Source organism: Gouania willdenowi, chromosome 2 (genome assembly GCF_900634775.1).
Source record: "Gouania willdenowi chromosome 2, fGouWil2.1, whole genome shotgun sequence".
NCBI classification, from domain to species: domain Eukaryota; kingdom Metazoa; phylum Chordata; class Actinopteri; order Blenniiformes; family Gobiesocidae; genus Gouania; species Gouania willdenowi.
Window position 1 is genome coordinate 665533 of NC_041045.1, and position 15209 is coordinate 680741.

The 15209-nt window shown below is 36.5% G+C and overlaps 2 protein-coding genes across 3 annotated transcripts in view; both read right to left on the reverse strand.

The window, feature by feature from the left end:
- The window catches only part of LOC114473919 (coagulation factor VII-like), a 12203-nt gene extending 247 nt beyond the window's left edge, over positions 1–11956 (reverse strand). Inside the window, exons 1-10 of the mRNA XM_028463746.1 lie at positions 11777–11956; positions 8736–8874; positions 8495–8658; positions 6852–6876; positions 6668–6781; positions 4993–5139; positions 4631–4740; positions 3407–3527; positions 1969–2246; positions 1–688 (exon numbers count right to left, since the gene is read on the reverse strand). The exon at positions 1–688 is cut by the window's left edge and continues 247 nt beyond it. Of these exons, the coding sequence (XP_028319547.1) occupies positions 353–688; positions 1969–2246; positions 3407–3527; positions 4631–4740; positions 4993–5139; positions 6668–6781; positions 6852–6876; positions 8495–8658; positions 8736–8874; positions 11777–11821 (1479 nt within the window). The 5' untranslated portion in view covers positions 11822–11956 and the 3' untranslated portion in view covers positions 1–352. The remainder of the gene's footprint in view (positions 689–1968; positions 2247–3406; positions 3528–4630; positions 4741–4992; positions 5140–6667; positions 6782–6851; positions 6877–8494; positions 8659–8735; positions 8875–11776) is intronic.
- f7l (coagulation factor VII, like) lies at positions 9729–14801 on the reverse strand. 2 transcript variants are annotated; one of them, XM_028463747.1, is made up of 8 exons: positions 14371–14801; positions 13280–13446; positions 12423–12447; positions 12202–12315; positions 11991–12131; positions 11185–11273; positions 10996–11116; positions 9729–10317 (listed from the first exon to the last, which is right to left on the reverse strand). In XM_028463747.1, the coding sequence occupies exons 1-8, from the start codon at positions 14510–14512 to the stop codon at positions 9770–9772; spliced, it is 1347 nt and encodes a 448-aa protein (XP_028319548.1). In that variant the 5' UTR covers positions 14513–14801; the 3' UTR covers positions 9729–9769. The 2 variants fall into 2 exon arrangements, with proteins under 2 accessions (XP_028319548.1, XP_028319555.1); XM_028463754.1 differs by lacking the exons at positions 10996–11116; positions 11185–11273.
- Between the last annotated feature and the right edge of the window lie 408 nt (positions 14802–15209).

Here is a 15209-nt window from a genome sequence, read left to right on the forward strand (position 1 = left end):
TTGTAATTGAGTTGTAATTGAGCATAGGTAATTGAAGACGTATAAAGTCGATATATAGAGAGCATGAATCAGTGAGTGTAAATACCAGGTTATTCAGTCTTTCAGTCTTAAAATACATAAATTCAATGAAAGTTCAACAATTTTGCTGTAATTTTTTATCGCAAAGTGTTACAAAAAAAAAAGAAAATTCCAAATTCCTGCAATTTTATTAAAATTATTCCACAATTTTTTCCCAGATTGAATGAAACTTGGTCACAAACTGAAGGAAATGTAAAAATTGGCTATTGTCTGTAACTTCCATTATTTTATAGATATATATATATAGAATAATGTTGAATTCAACACCCCTGTTTTAGATGCTTGTGTTGTTTTTTGCTGACTCCGCTGTGTGGTTGTGTGTAGTGTCGTTGTGGTGTTGGTGTGTGTGTATGTGTGTGTGTTGGTGGATCCACGGCAGGTAGTTTGACACACGGGTGTAGATGCCGTAGTTTCCCGGCTGGGCGCAGCCTCTTCCCCAGCTGACCACGCCCAACAGGAAGCTGGTGTTTCCGTACTGCGTCACTAACGGACCGCCGCTGTCGCCCTTACACGAGTCCTCACGGCCTTCGATGTATCCGGCACAGAACATGTTGGCCGTTAGCGTCACGCCGCTCCGCTCTACGCAGTCCTGTGTCCGGATACGAGGAACCTTCGACAAGAGACGATAAGTACACATTTCTAATTAAAGTTGTAGAAATTATATAACAAAAACATTTACCAACAAAACATGTTTTAAAAACTAATGTGAATCTTTTACAGCAATATTTGTTTACTTTTCTCGTAAAAATATAATTTCAACGTTAAATATAAATTTTGAATCTAAATGTTAGACCTAAATTTTAAATGTTACATTTAAATCTAAATGTTAAACCTAAATTTTAAATGTTACATTTAAATCTAAATGTTAACTCTAAATGTTAAAAGTTACGTTTAAGTCTAAATGTTAAATCTAAATGTTAAATCTAAATGTTTAATCTAAATGTTAAATCTAAATGTTAAATCTAAATGTTAAAAGTTACGTTTAAATCTAAATGTTAAAAGTTATGTTTAAATCTAAATGTTAAATCTAAATGTTAAACCTAAATGTTAAATGTTACGTTTAAATCTAAATGTTGAATCTAAATGTTAAATCTAAATGTTAAAAGTTACGCTTAAATCTAAATGTTAAATGTAACATTTAAATCTAAATGTTAAATGAAACATTTAAATCTAAATGTTAAATCTAAATTTTAAATGTTACATTTAAATCTAAATTTTAAATGTTACATTTAAATCTAAATTTTAAATGTTACATTTAAATTTAATGTTAAATCTGAATGTTAACTCCAAATGTTAAATCTGAATTTCACAACATTTAGCAACAAACTACATTTAAAAAAAAAATCGTAAAATTCTCATAAAAATATAATGTCACTGTTAAATCAAAATGTTGCATTTAATATAAATGTTAAATATAAATGTTACATTTAAATATAAATGTTAAATCTAAATGCTAAATGTTAAATCTAAATGAGCTTTTATTTTGGTAATCAAGCTGAATCAGCATATTAGCGAAATATTTCACCTGTGAAATTTAGATTTTACATTTATCATTTAGATTCAATATTTACATTAAACATTTAGATTTATCATTTAGATTTATTGTTGACATTATATTTTACGAGAGAGAAAATATCACAAATTTCACAAATATTGCTGTAAATCTGGTTTAAAGTACCATAAACGTGGTATGTTGCTAAATGTCGGGAAATGTAAGAGCAACTTTGTCCCATAAGCACGGCCAAAGAAGGCGTGGCTAAACCAGACTCACTCCTGGTAACCTGGATATTTTAAGCCCACTGATGTAATATCTGGACTCTGCGGGTGTTAAGGTTTCATTAGATATTGTTAAAATAAATGAAAACATATCTTCAAAGATGACCTCCTGACCTTTAGGCGACGCAGCAGCGTGGAAGTGGGCCCGTTCTCGCTGCGTCTCCCCCAGCCGCTCACCGTGTGCAGCCGCACCGCCCAGAGCTCACGGTCGGCCAACGTGCGCGTTGGCAGGCAGATGGGGACGGCGTACGGCGTGTAGACGATGGGTTCCACCAAATGCAGCAGCGCGATGTCATTGTCGGCCGTGCTTTTCTTGTAGTTTTCGTGCATTATGAGTCGATCGACCCTCAGCGTCTGCTCCGTGCCCTCGTGTTCCACCACGTTGTGTTCGCCTGGCAGAGAAAACAAGAATAACATTTGTTATTAGGCATTAATTAACAGTTTAATAATATGTTATGTTACTATGTTACAATTAATAAACATCAGTTAATGCATCAATAAGTAGTTCATTAATGTCCACTGCACAGAGTTAATTAAAACATTCTGAAGCATTAATAAAAGTGACATAATGTAATCAGTTGTAGAGTGTTATTATTAGTTAATATATTAATAAAATGTAATAACATCTCTAGTAATCATTTACTTGAGCTTATTAATGCATTAACAGCGTTAATTACGGGACAGTTTTTGTAACGTTTTACCAAAAATATATATTATTCTGTTTTAGATCGATCGTTTAAAGACACGTTGATAAATAAAGAATACTAATAATAATAATAATAATAATAAAGAAAAGTATCTTAATAGTGTAAATGTCTTGTAGTGGGCTATGGGTACCCCCAGGGGTACGCAAATTGTCATCAGGGGTATTAGCCATAATGATATGGCTCATGCTATTATAATGCTAGTCTAATGCTTATATTAATGCTAGGCTAATGCTAATGCTAGCAAATGGTAATGGTAATGCTAGGCTAATTCTAATGATAGCAAATGTTAATATTAATGCTAGGATAATGCTAGCTAATGTTAATCGTAATGTTAGGCTAATGTTAATGATAGGCTAATGCTAATGATAGCAAATGCTAATGGTAATGCTAGGCTAGTGCCAGCTAATGTTAACGGTAATGCTAGAATAATTCTAATAATAGGCTAACGCTAGCTAATGCTAACTGTAATGCTAGCATTACTGTTAGCATTGAACAAAGCTAATGCAGTGTTCAATAACTTGAGCCAGCACCTGCATTCTCACTTGTGTTTTCTTCAGGAAATGTAAATATTCTAGTTAAATATTATTCCTCACCAGGACAGGTAAAATTCAGAGATAATTTTCACTGTATATGACATTACATCATTGTGTTTTTTAAGTGTGCAGATTAAGGGGGAAGATGACTTCAGGTTAATGGTCTGAAACTGTGAAATGATTTGGAACCACTGCTTTAAAACATTCTCACAATAATAATAATAATAATAATAATAATAATAATAAGGTGAACATAAGACAGAATAGGTTCTGAATGTAAAGTGTGTTTCTGGTGTTTGATCCCATATTTACCTGCAACAATGCTGAGTTGCTGAGCCGTGTAGTCCTCCAGGCAGTGTGAGGCGGTGAGGATCCACACAGGATGGACTATAGCTCCACCACAGAAACCTTTACCATTGGCTACCAGGAGCACCTTCACACACATCAGGACGTCACTGTACTAGTCATGTACACAACATTAAACATGCTTATTTTATTACCGTTAAACAAAACATGTGCACATCTATTTAAAAAAAAACACACATTTGAAACACTTTTTTAAAGGATGCTGAGTTTTAGAACTAATTATAACAAATTTTGATTTGATTTTAGTCGTCTTTTGACAAAAAATGTAGTAAATCGGTAAACTGGTGCTGAGAAATCAAAGTTACATTTATGTAATTAACAAAAATAGTTTGAACTTAGGAAAAGAAGACTTCTGGGTGGTTGAAGGTTATCTCTAAATAAAATAATAATAATAAATAATAAATGTCTCTTCTTGTATTTAACTTCAGTTTTATGGTGACTTAGTAAAAATGTGTGTGTTTGCACCCCACGAGGGGACTGTACTTGAACATGTTCTGACACCTACGCTAGCTTGGGTATAAAAGAGTAGTCAAAGCTCCTCCCAGGGGGCGTGGCCAGGGTAATCCTCAACAGGTGATTCAGTGAGGTTCAGGTTCTATGGACAGTGTTCTATGTATACATTCCTGAATCCCTCTCGATGAATAAATACACACACCGGATAGTTTTTTCTTTTCACAAAGCCACAGCAGAATGATGAAAGAGCCACATGTGGCTCCAGAGCCATAGGTTGGAGATCTTTGCCCTAATCCTAACCCTACTAGATCCCTCCATTTAACCAAATAAAGGCCAACATAGCTTTTATTTATTTTTGACCAGCTGTCCACGACACACCCAGTATAGGTCCGCGACCCACTTTTGGGTCCTGACCCACCAGTTGAGAATCGCTGTTCTATGTGATCAGATGACATGTACCGTCTAACTTCCTAAAAAAAGCTTAACTTTGTTGGATAATTTAACATTTTGTTCCACCTCCCACGCAAAAATGAGTTGATAGCGACCTAGTGCGTAGCTTTCAAAAACAAACCAGTATCTGATTGGACTTTACGATTTAGTTTTTATTTATTAACAAAAGTATCAATATTTTATTTATATATAGTTTTTTTTTTTCTCTTAATTATTTAGTTAAAATTCACTTCAGTTCCATTTCACTGACCCTCCCGCCTCACCTACCTGCCACGGACATTCACCTTTGGGACACTCGACTCCGCCCACGATCCGCAGAAGCTCCTCCTCCTTCTTCTTCTTCTGCAAAACGGGAACCGTTCCACACACAATAGACCCTGAAAACACAACAGCACGTCACAATTTAATGCTCAACATTCATTTGTTTGAAGGGTTTGTGTATGAAAGAAAATAATCTTTATTTTCACAGCACAAAAACATGTAATAAGATTATATTTTAATCTATTAGAAACAAAGCAATTATCATTTATTAACACACACACACATAAAGTGAAAGTGAGTTTCACATTTTTAAATGCATATTATGTTAAATTATAATAAGAGCTGCTTGCTGCAGGAATTAAAGCCACCTCGAGGGATGCAGTTCCGTCCGTCCTGGTGCAGATTGTAACCTGCAGCACAGGAGCAGCTGAGTCTTCGTCCATCCACGTTTTCGTCACAGAAATGTTCGCAGCCTCCGTTTTCCAGCAGACAGCTGTCAGACTCAGACTTTCGCTCTGAAACAGGAAGGTTTTACACAGAAAACATGATAACATGTATCATAAATAATACATCACTGTTTATCACGTAAGGAGGCTGAGAACGTTTCACATTATTTTCATCTGAAAACTCAAAACAAATGAGATTACAGACACTGAAAACCCCTAATTACTGCCCCCTACTGGTAGAAGTATATGCTATTCTACAGTGTGCTCAGATGGCACTGCTGAATAAATATCCCCTTCACAATAAGAGCAAAATATATATTTTGTGTATTTTGTCTTTTATTTTCTTTGTTTAAACAAATGCTCGCGACCCACTGAAAACTCAATCAAGACCCACTTTTTGGTTCAAACCAAAGAGTTGAGAACCTCTGGGTCAATTTACTTTTTAATTGTTTGTAATTTTTGTAATTTTTTAAGTTTTTTTGTATTATCATTATAATGCATGATGTAAAATTCATCAACACATCAGTTAATGCATTAATAAGCAGTTAATTAATGCCCACTGCACAGAGTTAATTAAAAAATGTTTAAGCATTATAAGGATAATAAAAGTTACATAAAGTAATTAGTTGTAGAGGTTAAGTGTGCATTACGTATTATTTATTAATATATTAGTAAAATGGAATAACATCTCTCGTAATCATTTACTTGTGCTTATTAATGCATTAACAACGTTTATTAAGGGACCATTATTGTAACATTTTACCAAAAATATATATTATTCTGTTTTAGATCGATCGTCTAAAGAGGAACCTGGGGCTTTAATTACTCTTTAAAGACACAACCACAACAAAATATAGTAAAATAATGATTAGCATAAGCATTAGCTAGCATTAGCATTAGTTAGTGCTAGCATTAGCTAGCATTAGCATTAGCATTAGTATTAGATAGCATTGTCATTAACAAGCATTAATATTAGCTAACCTTAGCATTAGCTAGCAAAAGCATTACCTAGCATTAGTATAAGCATTAGTAATAGATAGCATTGTCATTAACAAGCATTAACATTAGCTAACCTTAGCATTAGCTAGAAAAAGCATTACCTAGCATTAGTATTAGCTAGCATTAGCATCAGTATTAGCTAGCATTAACATTAGCTAGGACAAACATTATCTAGCATTAACATTAATTAGCATTTGTATTAGCTAGCATTAGCATTAGCATTAATATTAGCTAGAATTAGCATTAGCTCACATTAACATTAACTAGCATTAGAATTAGTATTAGCTAGTATTAGCATTAGCCTAATGTTTACATTGACCTAGTAATAGCAATAACAAAGCATTAACATCTGCCTAACAATGGCATTAACCTAGCAATAGCTTAACATTAGCAATAAGGTTGAAATATGTTGAAGGCACTAGCTGACCAGGTTAAAGGTTGAATGGTAGAATATATAATGTTCGTTAAAACTTAGCAGAACTTCATGTGCATAGCAACAAACCCTGAAATAAAACCGTTGGTTTGATTTACGTGATAGTGTTTTCTCCCAAACATGACAATGCTAAATGTTTGATGTAATTCATGTCGTGTTTCTCACCGAGTTCACAGTTGAGTCCGCTGAAGTTGGGCAGACACAAACACGTGTACGACGACGGCTGAGCGGAGCAGCTGCCGCCGTTCAGACACGGATTAGAAAGACAGCTCTGTGGGACTGACACACAACCGCACACAGTTACACAATAGTCACGCTATACACCAGCTGAGTCACTGCGATGGCTGACCGTTGTACATCTTCCAGAACTCGTCCTGCAAAACAAGAGAAAACCCATTAAAACCATAATATATGATGTGAGAAAACTACCTTTGAGCTGGTATCAATGATAACCATAATAACAACAACATTCTCATGTGCATTTTACACGTTAGTCGAGGCTTGAACTCACTATTACAATTAATCAATCAAACAAACTTTATTTATATATCACTTTTCTTACAAATTCTATTGTAATGCAAAGGGATTTAAGTGACAGAGATGATGCTCCATGACATGAGTTCATTAGGAAGAGACAACTCTGTGGTATATTTGTTTAAAACATTTCTCACACATCATAGGTTCTACAGCTGCAATAATTAGTCAATAAATCAATAAGTCAAACACATTATTAATCCATAACTATTTATTATTTTATTCTTATTCTTCCATTCTGCGTTAACTCCTCCAACACTGTTTTTTCACAATTAAGCTTTCAAAATTTTCAGAAAATTCACAGCATTTATGCCTATACAGTACTTTTATAATTTGTAACTTTTAAACTTTTGAAGTTATTGCGTGTGCAATCTTTTGTTCCCATCCACTTTCATTTAAAATTCAGCTTTTTCAACTTTTAAGAAGCCATTCTTCAACTGATGCTATGTTAATGCTATTGCTAGGCGAATGCTTATGCTAGGTTATTGCTAATGCTAGGTTAATGCTAATGCTAGGCTAAACATTAACCATAGGCAAATGCTAGCTCATGTTAATGCTAATGTTAATGCTAGCTAATGCTATGCTAATTTTAAGCTAATGCTAGCTATTTGTAGCCAATGCTAATGCTAACTTAGGCTAATGTTAGATTAATGTTATGCTAATGCTATGCTAATACAGTGAAACGTGGGCCAGCACCTGCATCCTCACTTGCATTTTCTTCAAAAAAAATGTAAATAGATGTTTAAATTATTTTTTTTTGTTTTTAATTAAAACAACACACCTCTTAAACAACTGCATTTCTACACTTTCACTTTGTGAACTATAAATCTAGTTCAAATAAAATGCAGATGATCAAAAACGTATTCTTAGGGGTCGCCAGAATTTATTGATCCAAATGGGGTCACGATCCAAAAAGGGTTGTGAACCACTAAACTAAATACTGTTTATTTGCACTTGTTTACAAAATGATATTCTTTAAAATGTGTGTTATCACTCGTTCAATCATCTATAGATGTTTTTTATAGTGTTCTGATCAAAATGTAGTTGGTGAAGGGGGGACTTGAGCCAGAAAAGTTTAAGAGCCAGTGTTCTAGAGATCGATCTAAAGATCTTGAGGTGTACGTAGAGAGCAAGATAACCTCCTAAAGATCTAAAGATTAATTAGATATCCATCTAAAGATTTATCTATTTAGAGATGTATCAAGAGATCAACTCAGAGATCTATTCAGAAATGTGTAGATACTTCTAGACTGATCTAGATATCTAGAGATGTATGTGGTGATCTAGAGATTTATGAAGAGATCGAGATGTTTTTTCTGTCAGCAGTGAGTAGTTGAACACCAGATGGCGCTAACACATTAAACATGAAGCAGAGAGAAAAACATAGTCTTTGTATGAATACACCAAGTCTTTTTCTATCTTTTTACAATCATTGCGTGTGTGTTTGTGTCGTCGCACCGTCAGCTCGTTGTGCTCAAACACTTCTCGAGCTTCTTCATAGGAACATTTCTCCTCCAAACATTCTCTCTTCAGGTCGCCCATCTGCAGCTCCTCTAGCCAGCCCGAGTTGGCCCTGCGGGGCCGAACCAGCACCTGATGGGCCGGACCAGAGTCCACAAACACTGGCAACACCACAAGCAAAAACACATTTAAACTTTCACACTTGAGTTTGTTTCAGGATTCCATGAACTCGACTCACCTGAGAACGTTCTGCTGCTCTGCAGGTTCAAGACGAAGGTGACGAAGGTGACGAAGAGTCCGAGCTTCATGGCGGCTGTCGTGGTTTCATCAGAGACACTGACGAAGTTTGTCCGACCTCCCCCGTGTGCTCTGGGTGTCTGATCACATGATCAAACACAAACCGACCTTCAAACATTGGGTTTACTGCAAGAGGTCAAAGGTTGCACAACCTCCAACGTTGCATTTGTTTTTAATGTACAATTTACATCAAAACTTAAGTATTTATCTGCATTTTCTCAAGAGAAATGTTATATTTTTTCATTTACTATATAAATTTAACTAATGTACCTCCTTTTAATTATTATATTTAATTTTATTTATTAATTCATCTTTGTTAGAATAGGATAATATTAATATTCTAACTTCACAACATTATTTAAATTAAATTTCAAGGTTTTTTATGACTTTGTGTATTCAGTTTAAATAAGACTTTCCTTTGTTTAACAAGGTCACATCCAGATCACTGGAGTTTATTTTATTATACTTTTGATTTTAAAGTCATTTTTTAAATGAACATTGGTTTTGTATGAAATATTTTAGTTTTCTTAAAACATACTTAGGACCAGAACAGCAGAAAATAGTTAATGATTTGTAGTTTAAAAATAAATAAAAACAGTATTCACTATTCAGCATTTACATTGTAAATAAGAATCACACAACAGAAGAAGAACCAACCTAAAGTCTCAAAAGTTTGGGACCGTTTAACTGAAAACAACAAATACATTACATAATCTTTTTATGGCACTTAAAATATTTGTATATTAAGTACATTATATTAAAATTTTTATTTTTTTGAATCAATTTGGAAAACTGTAAAGAAAACTTTTGACCACTGGAGGGCAATGCTCCTCGCAAACTCCGCATATGAACGAAATGTCTCAAAATTGTTGAATACTTCATTAGATTGTTTGGTTTCTTATCAAAAAAAAAACATGAAAAAGAGTCTCTCGCCTGATGTTGAAAGCTTTTATTTTGTTAAAATAAGTATGTCGTTTATCCCGTCGCCATGACCTCCAGGATCCAGCTCAGGTAGTTGCTCACCTTGGCGTAAACTCCGTACGTGTTTTCCTGAGCGCAGCCGCGTCCCCAGCTCACCACGCCTGTCAGAAACCACGTCCGTCTGTATCGTGTAACCAGCGGGCCACCGCTGTCGCCCTCACAGGCGTCGCGGCCGCCGCCGCGCAGTCCTGCGCACATCATGTTCCGCGTCACGTCCAGTCGCGTGTGGCGCCGACACTCTTGCAGCGGCACGCGCGGCAGCACCGCTCGCTGCAGCAGGCGCGACGCGGCGCCGTGCTGCGCCACTCGGCCCCATCCGGATACGATGGAGACGCGCACGGAAGCCAGCGTGCGAGAGAACGTGCTGTTAATGGCAGGAAGGCAGACGGGCAGTGCGTGGGGTCCGAGTCTGATTGGCCGCTGCAGCTTCAGCATCGCTAAATCACTGTCGGAGTTGGTTTGGTTGTAGGAGGGGTGAACCACCACGCGCATCACACGCCGACGCTGCTCCGTACGCTCCTCCTCGTCCAGGTCGTGCTCACCTGTACAGAGATCAACAGTTGTCCGCCAAAAACATCAATTTAAATAACGATATAAACATATGAATCAAACACATTCTATATAAGTAGAGGTGTAATTAATCACCTACACATGGCAGAGTCACTTCCTGACCTACTTCTCTCTAATTGCCCATACCCATTACACATACACCACACATGTAGACGTCTTTTACATGTGAACATAAACTGTTTTCTATGAAGCTTATAAAGCAAATATAGGCAACTGGTGGCCCAGGGGCCACATGTAGCATTGTTAAGATCTTAAGGCCCCGCCCCTTTTATAAAAACTAGCAGCTGTGGAATGCAATCTGTGGTGAGTCGGTTGGATTGAGAGAATAGGGAATAGAGAGGAGTACTGAGTAGCTAGTTAGCATAGCATAGATTGAAATAGTACAGACTGGGTGTGTCTAAACTGCTCCAGGACCACGCCCATATTCTTCAGAATTTAGTTACTCTTTAACCTATATAATATTAAAAATATATATACATTTAAGTGCAAAAAGTATCCAAGCAACAAACAAAACAAAAAAATGAACCCAAATATAAACATTGTTCTAAACATTAATATAGTTTTAATCTAAACGTTAATAAATGTAAACATCAACCTAATCAATAGTAAATTATAAGTTCGATTGAAATGTTTTTCTCTGTGTTTCGTACCAACAGTGACGGTGAAAACTGAGGCAGACTTCTTCCATACACAGTGCGCAGCCGTCACGAACCACTGATCGGACAGAACGACGGCCCCGCAGATGAACACGTCGTTCTCCGTCAACAACGCCTGGACAGAGGTGAGGTTAGCAACCGGAAGCCACTTCCTGTGTGTGGGCACTACTTCCTGTCATTCACCTGCCACGGACAGTGTCCTTTGGGGCAGATCTGTCCGTTCACCACCCGAGGAGCAAAATGTATCAGTGGTCGACCGCAAACCACTTCCTCTATGACACACAGCATCAGTCAGGTCATGTGACCAAAGAACAATAATTGGAGCATTAAGAGCAGATTTGTAGATAAATGTTACCAGTAGCTGTTAGCTTGATTAAGACCAGTGTTGTTAGCTCAATTATAATTGTAATCACTTAATTGATAATTAATTACAATTAATAATAATTCTAACAATTATGATCATCAGTGTTGTCTCTGTGAGCAGAGTTAGCATTGCTAGACTTATTAATACTGTTAGCGATGTTAGCTGACCTCAGGGAAGAAAGCCGCTGTTGTTTCTGTTAACAGAGTTAGCATTGTTACCATCATTAGCATTGTTAGCAGTGTTAGCATTGTTACCATTATTAGCATTATCAGCATTATTAGCTGACCTCCAGGTAGGCAACTGTTGTGTTTGCAAAGTTAGCAACATTAGCTGTGTTAGCATTGTTAGCCTAGCTTTGGACATGCATGTTAACAGTGTTATTGTGTTATCGTGTTAATAGGGTTAGCTGACCTCAGGACAGACTGTCGCCGTTGTCCCTGTTAGCAGAGTTAGCATTGCTAGCCTTATTAAAACTGTTAGCGATGTTAGTTGACCTCAGGGCAGAAAGCCAACAGTGGCGTTCCTGTTAACAGAGTTAGCATTATTAGCATTGCTAGCATTGTAAGCATTATTGGCAGTGTTAGCATTGTTAGCAATATCAGCATCATTAGCATTATTAGCTGACCTTGGGGTTGACAGCTACTGTTGTCACGGTCCAGCTTGTATCCCGGAGCACAGAAACACACGTGCGGTTGATCCGGCAGCTCTCGGCAGAAATGCTCACACCTTCCATTTTTATAGCGACAGCCATGCGACGTCGCACGCACTGTCAACAAACGCAAAGAAACTCCTTCAGTAAAAAGTACGCAGACACGAGCAACGGTTCCACCTTGTACCTTTGTCGCAGTTGGAACCGTGGAAACCCGGTCGACATTTGCAAACGTAGCTGTGCACGTGACGGGTGCACGTTGCACCATTTTTACACGGAGACGATAAACATTGGTCGACAGCTGCAAATTAAAAGTTAGTTTTAGAATGGAAGTTAAATAAATGGATTAAAAAAACTGAATTAAGTAACAAAATAGTTCAATCCACAGAGTAGGAAAAGTAGAGTTACCTGTGTACGTTCTCCAGAAGTTCTCCTAAAACAAGAGACGAGGTCACATTATATGTATTTATTCATTCATCATAATAATAGGGAGACCACTTGTGCTTTTATTTTGAAGAGGATCATCTGTTCTGATTTCTGATAGTAGGCGACGGCAAAGAAACTACTTCTTCAAAATAACATTTTTAAAGATTACTATAAAATACTAATGTTAACAGGTAAAAAACTATTTACAAAAAAAAAAAAAATGAAAATAAAATGTATAAAATAAATGTATAAAATGTGGTCCCATGTTAATGGTACATTTCTATCAAAAGTTACAGTATTTGTAAAAATCTTTTAGCAAAAAACTGCTAGATCTCTGGAACCGTAAATCATAAAGAGATAGTTCCACCACTCATAGATCGGCTCAAACTGAAATATAAGGGATATAAGCAGGTTCTGAGACGAAAGGACATTTCTATCAAAAGATATTCTTCAAAAACCTTGAAAATGCAAAGACGACTTCCTACAGCCTGGTGCCAGTGGAAAGCCAGATCCTAGAAATAGGGGGCAGAGTTTCGTCTCTCTAGCTATAAAGGGGGCTGAATTATATCCAAAAAACCTGTGAAAATGCAGATTGTAGTGCCCTCTTCTGGTGAAAAAGTATAACTTTTGATAGGAATGTCCTAGAGACATCAAACCAAGACTGTTGGAAAGTTAGCACCCAATAATGAACCTCCAAAATTGACTAAAACGTGAGATGGGTCAAACTTGCTCTCCCAAAATATGGCAAATTTCTAATACAAAAAAACACCAGCAGTATAAAAGACGTTAAGGAGGAGACGCAGTAACACCTCCGACCACCTGAGAGCGCTGTAACTGACCAGCTGCTGCGGCTGAGCAAAGATTTCCTTCGCTTCCTCATACGAGCATTTCTCCTCCATGCACTCGCGCTCCAGATTCCCCTGTTTAAACTCCTCCAGAAAAAAGTTCGCCCGACGACTGCGTTGAAGAAAACCGCTCGCGTCCGGTTTCTTCACAAACACACTTCCTGTGCAAACACATGAAATGGAAATTAATATAAGATAAGAAGATTGACATCTGTGCCGTATAAAACAACAAACTAAAGAAAGTCTTACATAACATTGACATCGATAATAATCCACTAGAGTACTTCAAATAGAGCATTTCCCATAATCATTTAAAATACAAAAAGTATGCAACTTATTCATCAGAAAGTTTGTTGTAAAAGTAAAAAAACAATAAAGTACATTTAGAAAATAAATCATCCAAAACCTCCTTAGCTCGTTTATCCACCAGGGGGCGAGAGTATGTTGAATAGAGTTTTAATGCTCTTCTCAAATGTACTCAAAAAAAAAAAGCTATTGAAAAACTGAAAAATATGTTTTTTATATACTAAGCATATTTTTAGCATTTTTATTTCTAAAATTATGTTTAACAAAATGTAGCATCTCCAAAATGTGTTCAACGTTGTCAGGACACCAAAAAAAAGGGGCGAGAGTACAATAAACACAGTTTATAAAGCTGCAGTATGTATTCACCTAAATCTAATTGCCAAATAATTTATCCATTTTAACATATAAGTGTCATATTTAAAGAAATATTCACTTTTGGTAACGCTTAAACAAAAACAACAAAAACTAAATCCAGTAAATCCCCCAAACATTTATTTTCATGTTTTTTTTCTTCTGACCTTAAAAAAAGTGGACATTTAAAACATTCAAGAATAAAAGATAAAAACATTTTGTCAGCACGCCACGACAAGAAAATAAGAAAAAAGCAGATAAGACGTTTAGTTTCTAAGTGAATTTCAGTGTTTACATTCATCAGAAGTTTAGCTCTCTAAGCTAACGCTAACACTAGTGCTAAAGACGGTGAAATAAACACAAAGCTAATGCAGAAACACACACAGACGACAAAAAGATCTTTAAAGACTCCGAGGAGTCGCACTGACCTCTTGAGGTCCCAGTGCATTCTGGGACAGAAGCGAGGAAGAGGACGAAGAAGAGACATTTGCTTTGTTCACTGACGGACGCCATGTTTGTTCTGATCAAAGGTTGCAAACAGACGTCATTTTGAACTCTGCACGCAAACATCAGAAGACCCTGAAGACGAGTGTGTCATCAACAAACAAACATCTGCACAAAAACTACAACCAAACACCAACGTAAAACGTTTGTTTACAGTCAATGTTACATTGTTTTGGGAGTTTTTGGAGACAATTTATGATTTATTTTTGTTGTTGTTTTGTGTGTGTTTTCTATACTTTTGTCATTATTTTGTGTATTTTTTGTTGCGGCGAGTCCTTTCATGGTCAAAGTGAAACGACTAAATGTACGAACTAGAACCAAATCATCCATAAATGCACATTAACATGCAGTGTTTAACTGGGCCTGTACTATGAAGCTGGATAACTATTGTATATCCTGATATATCTCCGTTAGCGGCCTCACCTAGCCAAACATTTTCTGTCAGAGATCACCCAGCTGTACTACAAAATAGGATATAAATACGTTGACTTAAGCAAGGTGGGTCCAGTCTGGCTACGTGCACGCTCCTGTGACAGCGATGGAGACCGCAGGGTCTGACCAATCACAATCAGGGATAAACTGAGGAATAATGAAGAGTTTAAATCCATAATTCAGACCAAAAACAACACTGCAGAAAAAGCAGGAAGGAACGAACACAGGCAGGAAGCTGCTGACATGTGGAAAAATTAGCGCGATGACAAAAAATTTGTGGAGTTATTTTGTCTTGTCTTATAATGCTGTGTTTTTTTGCTTTATTTATTAC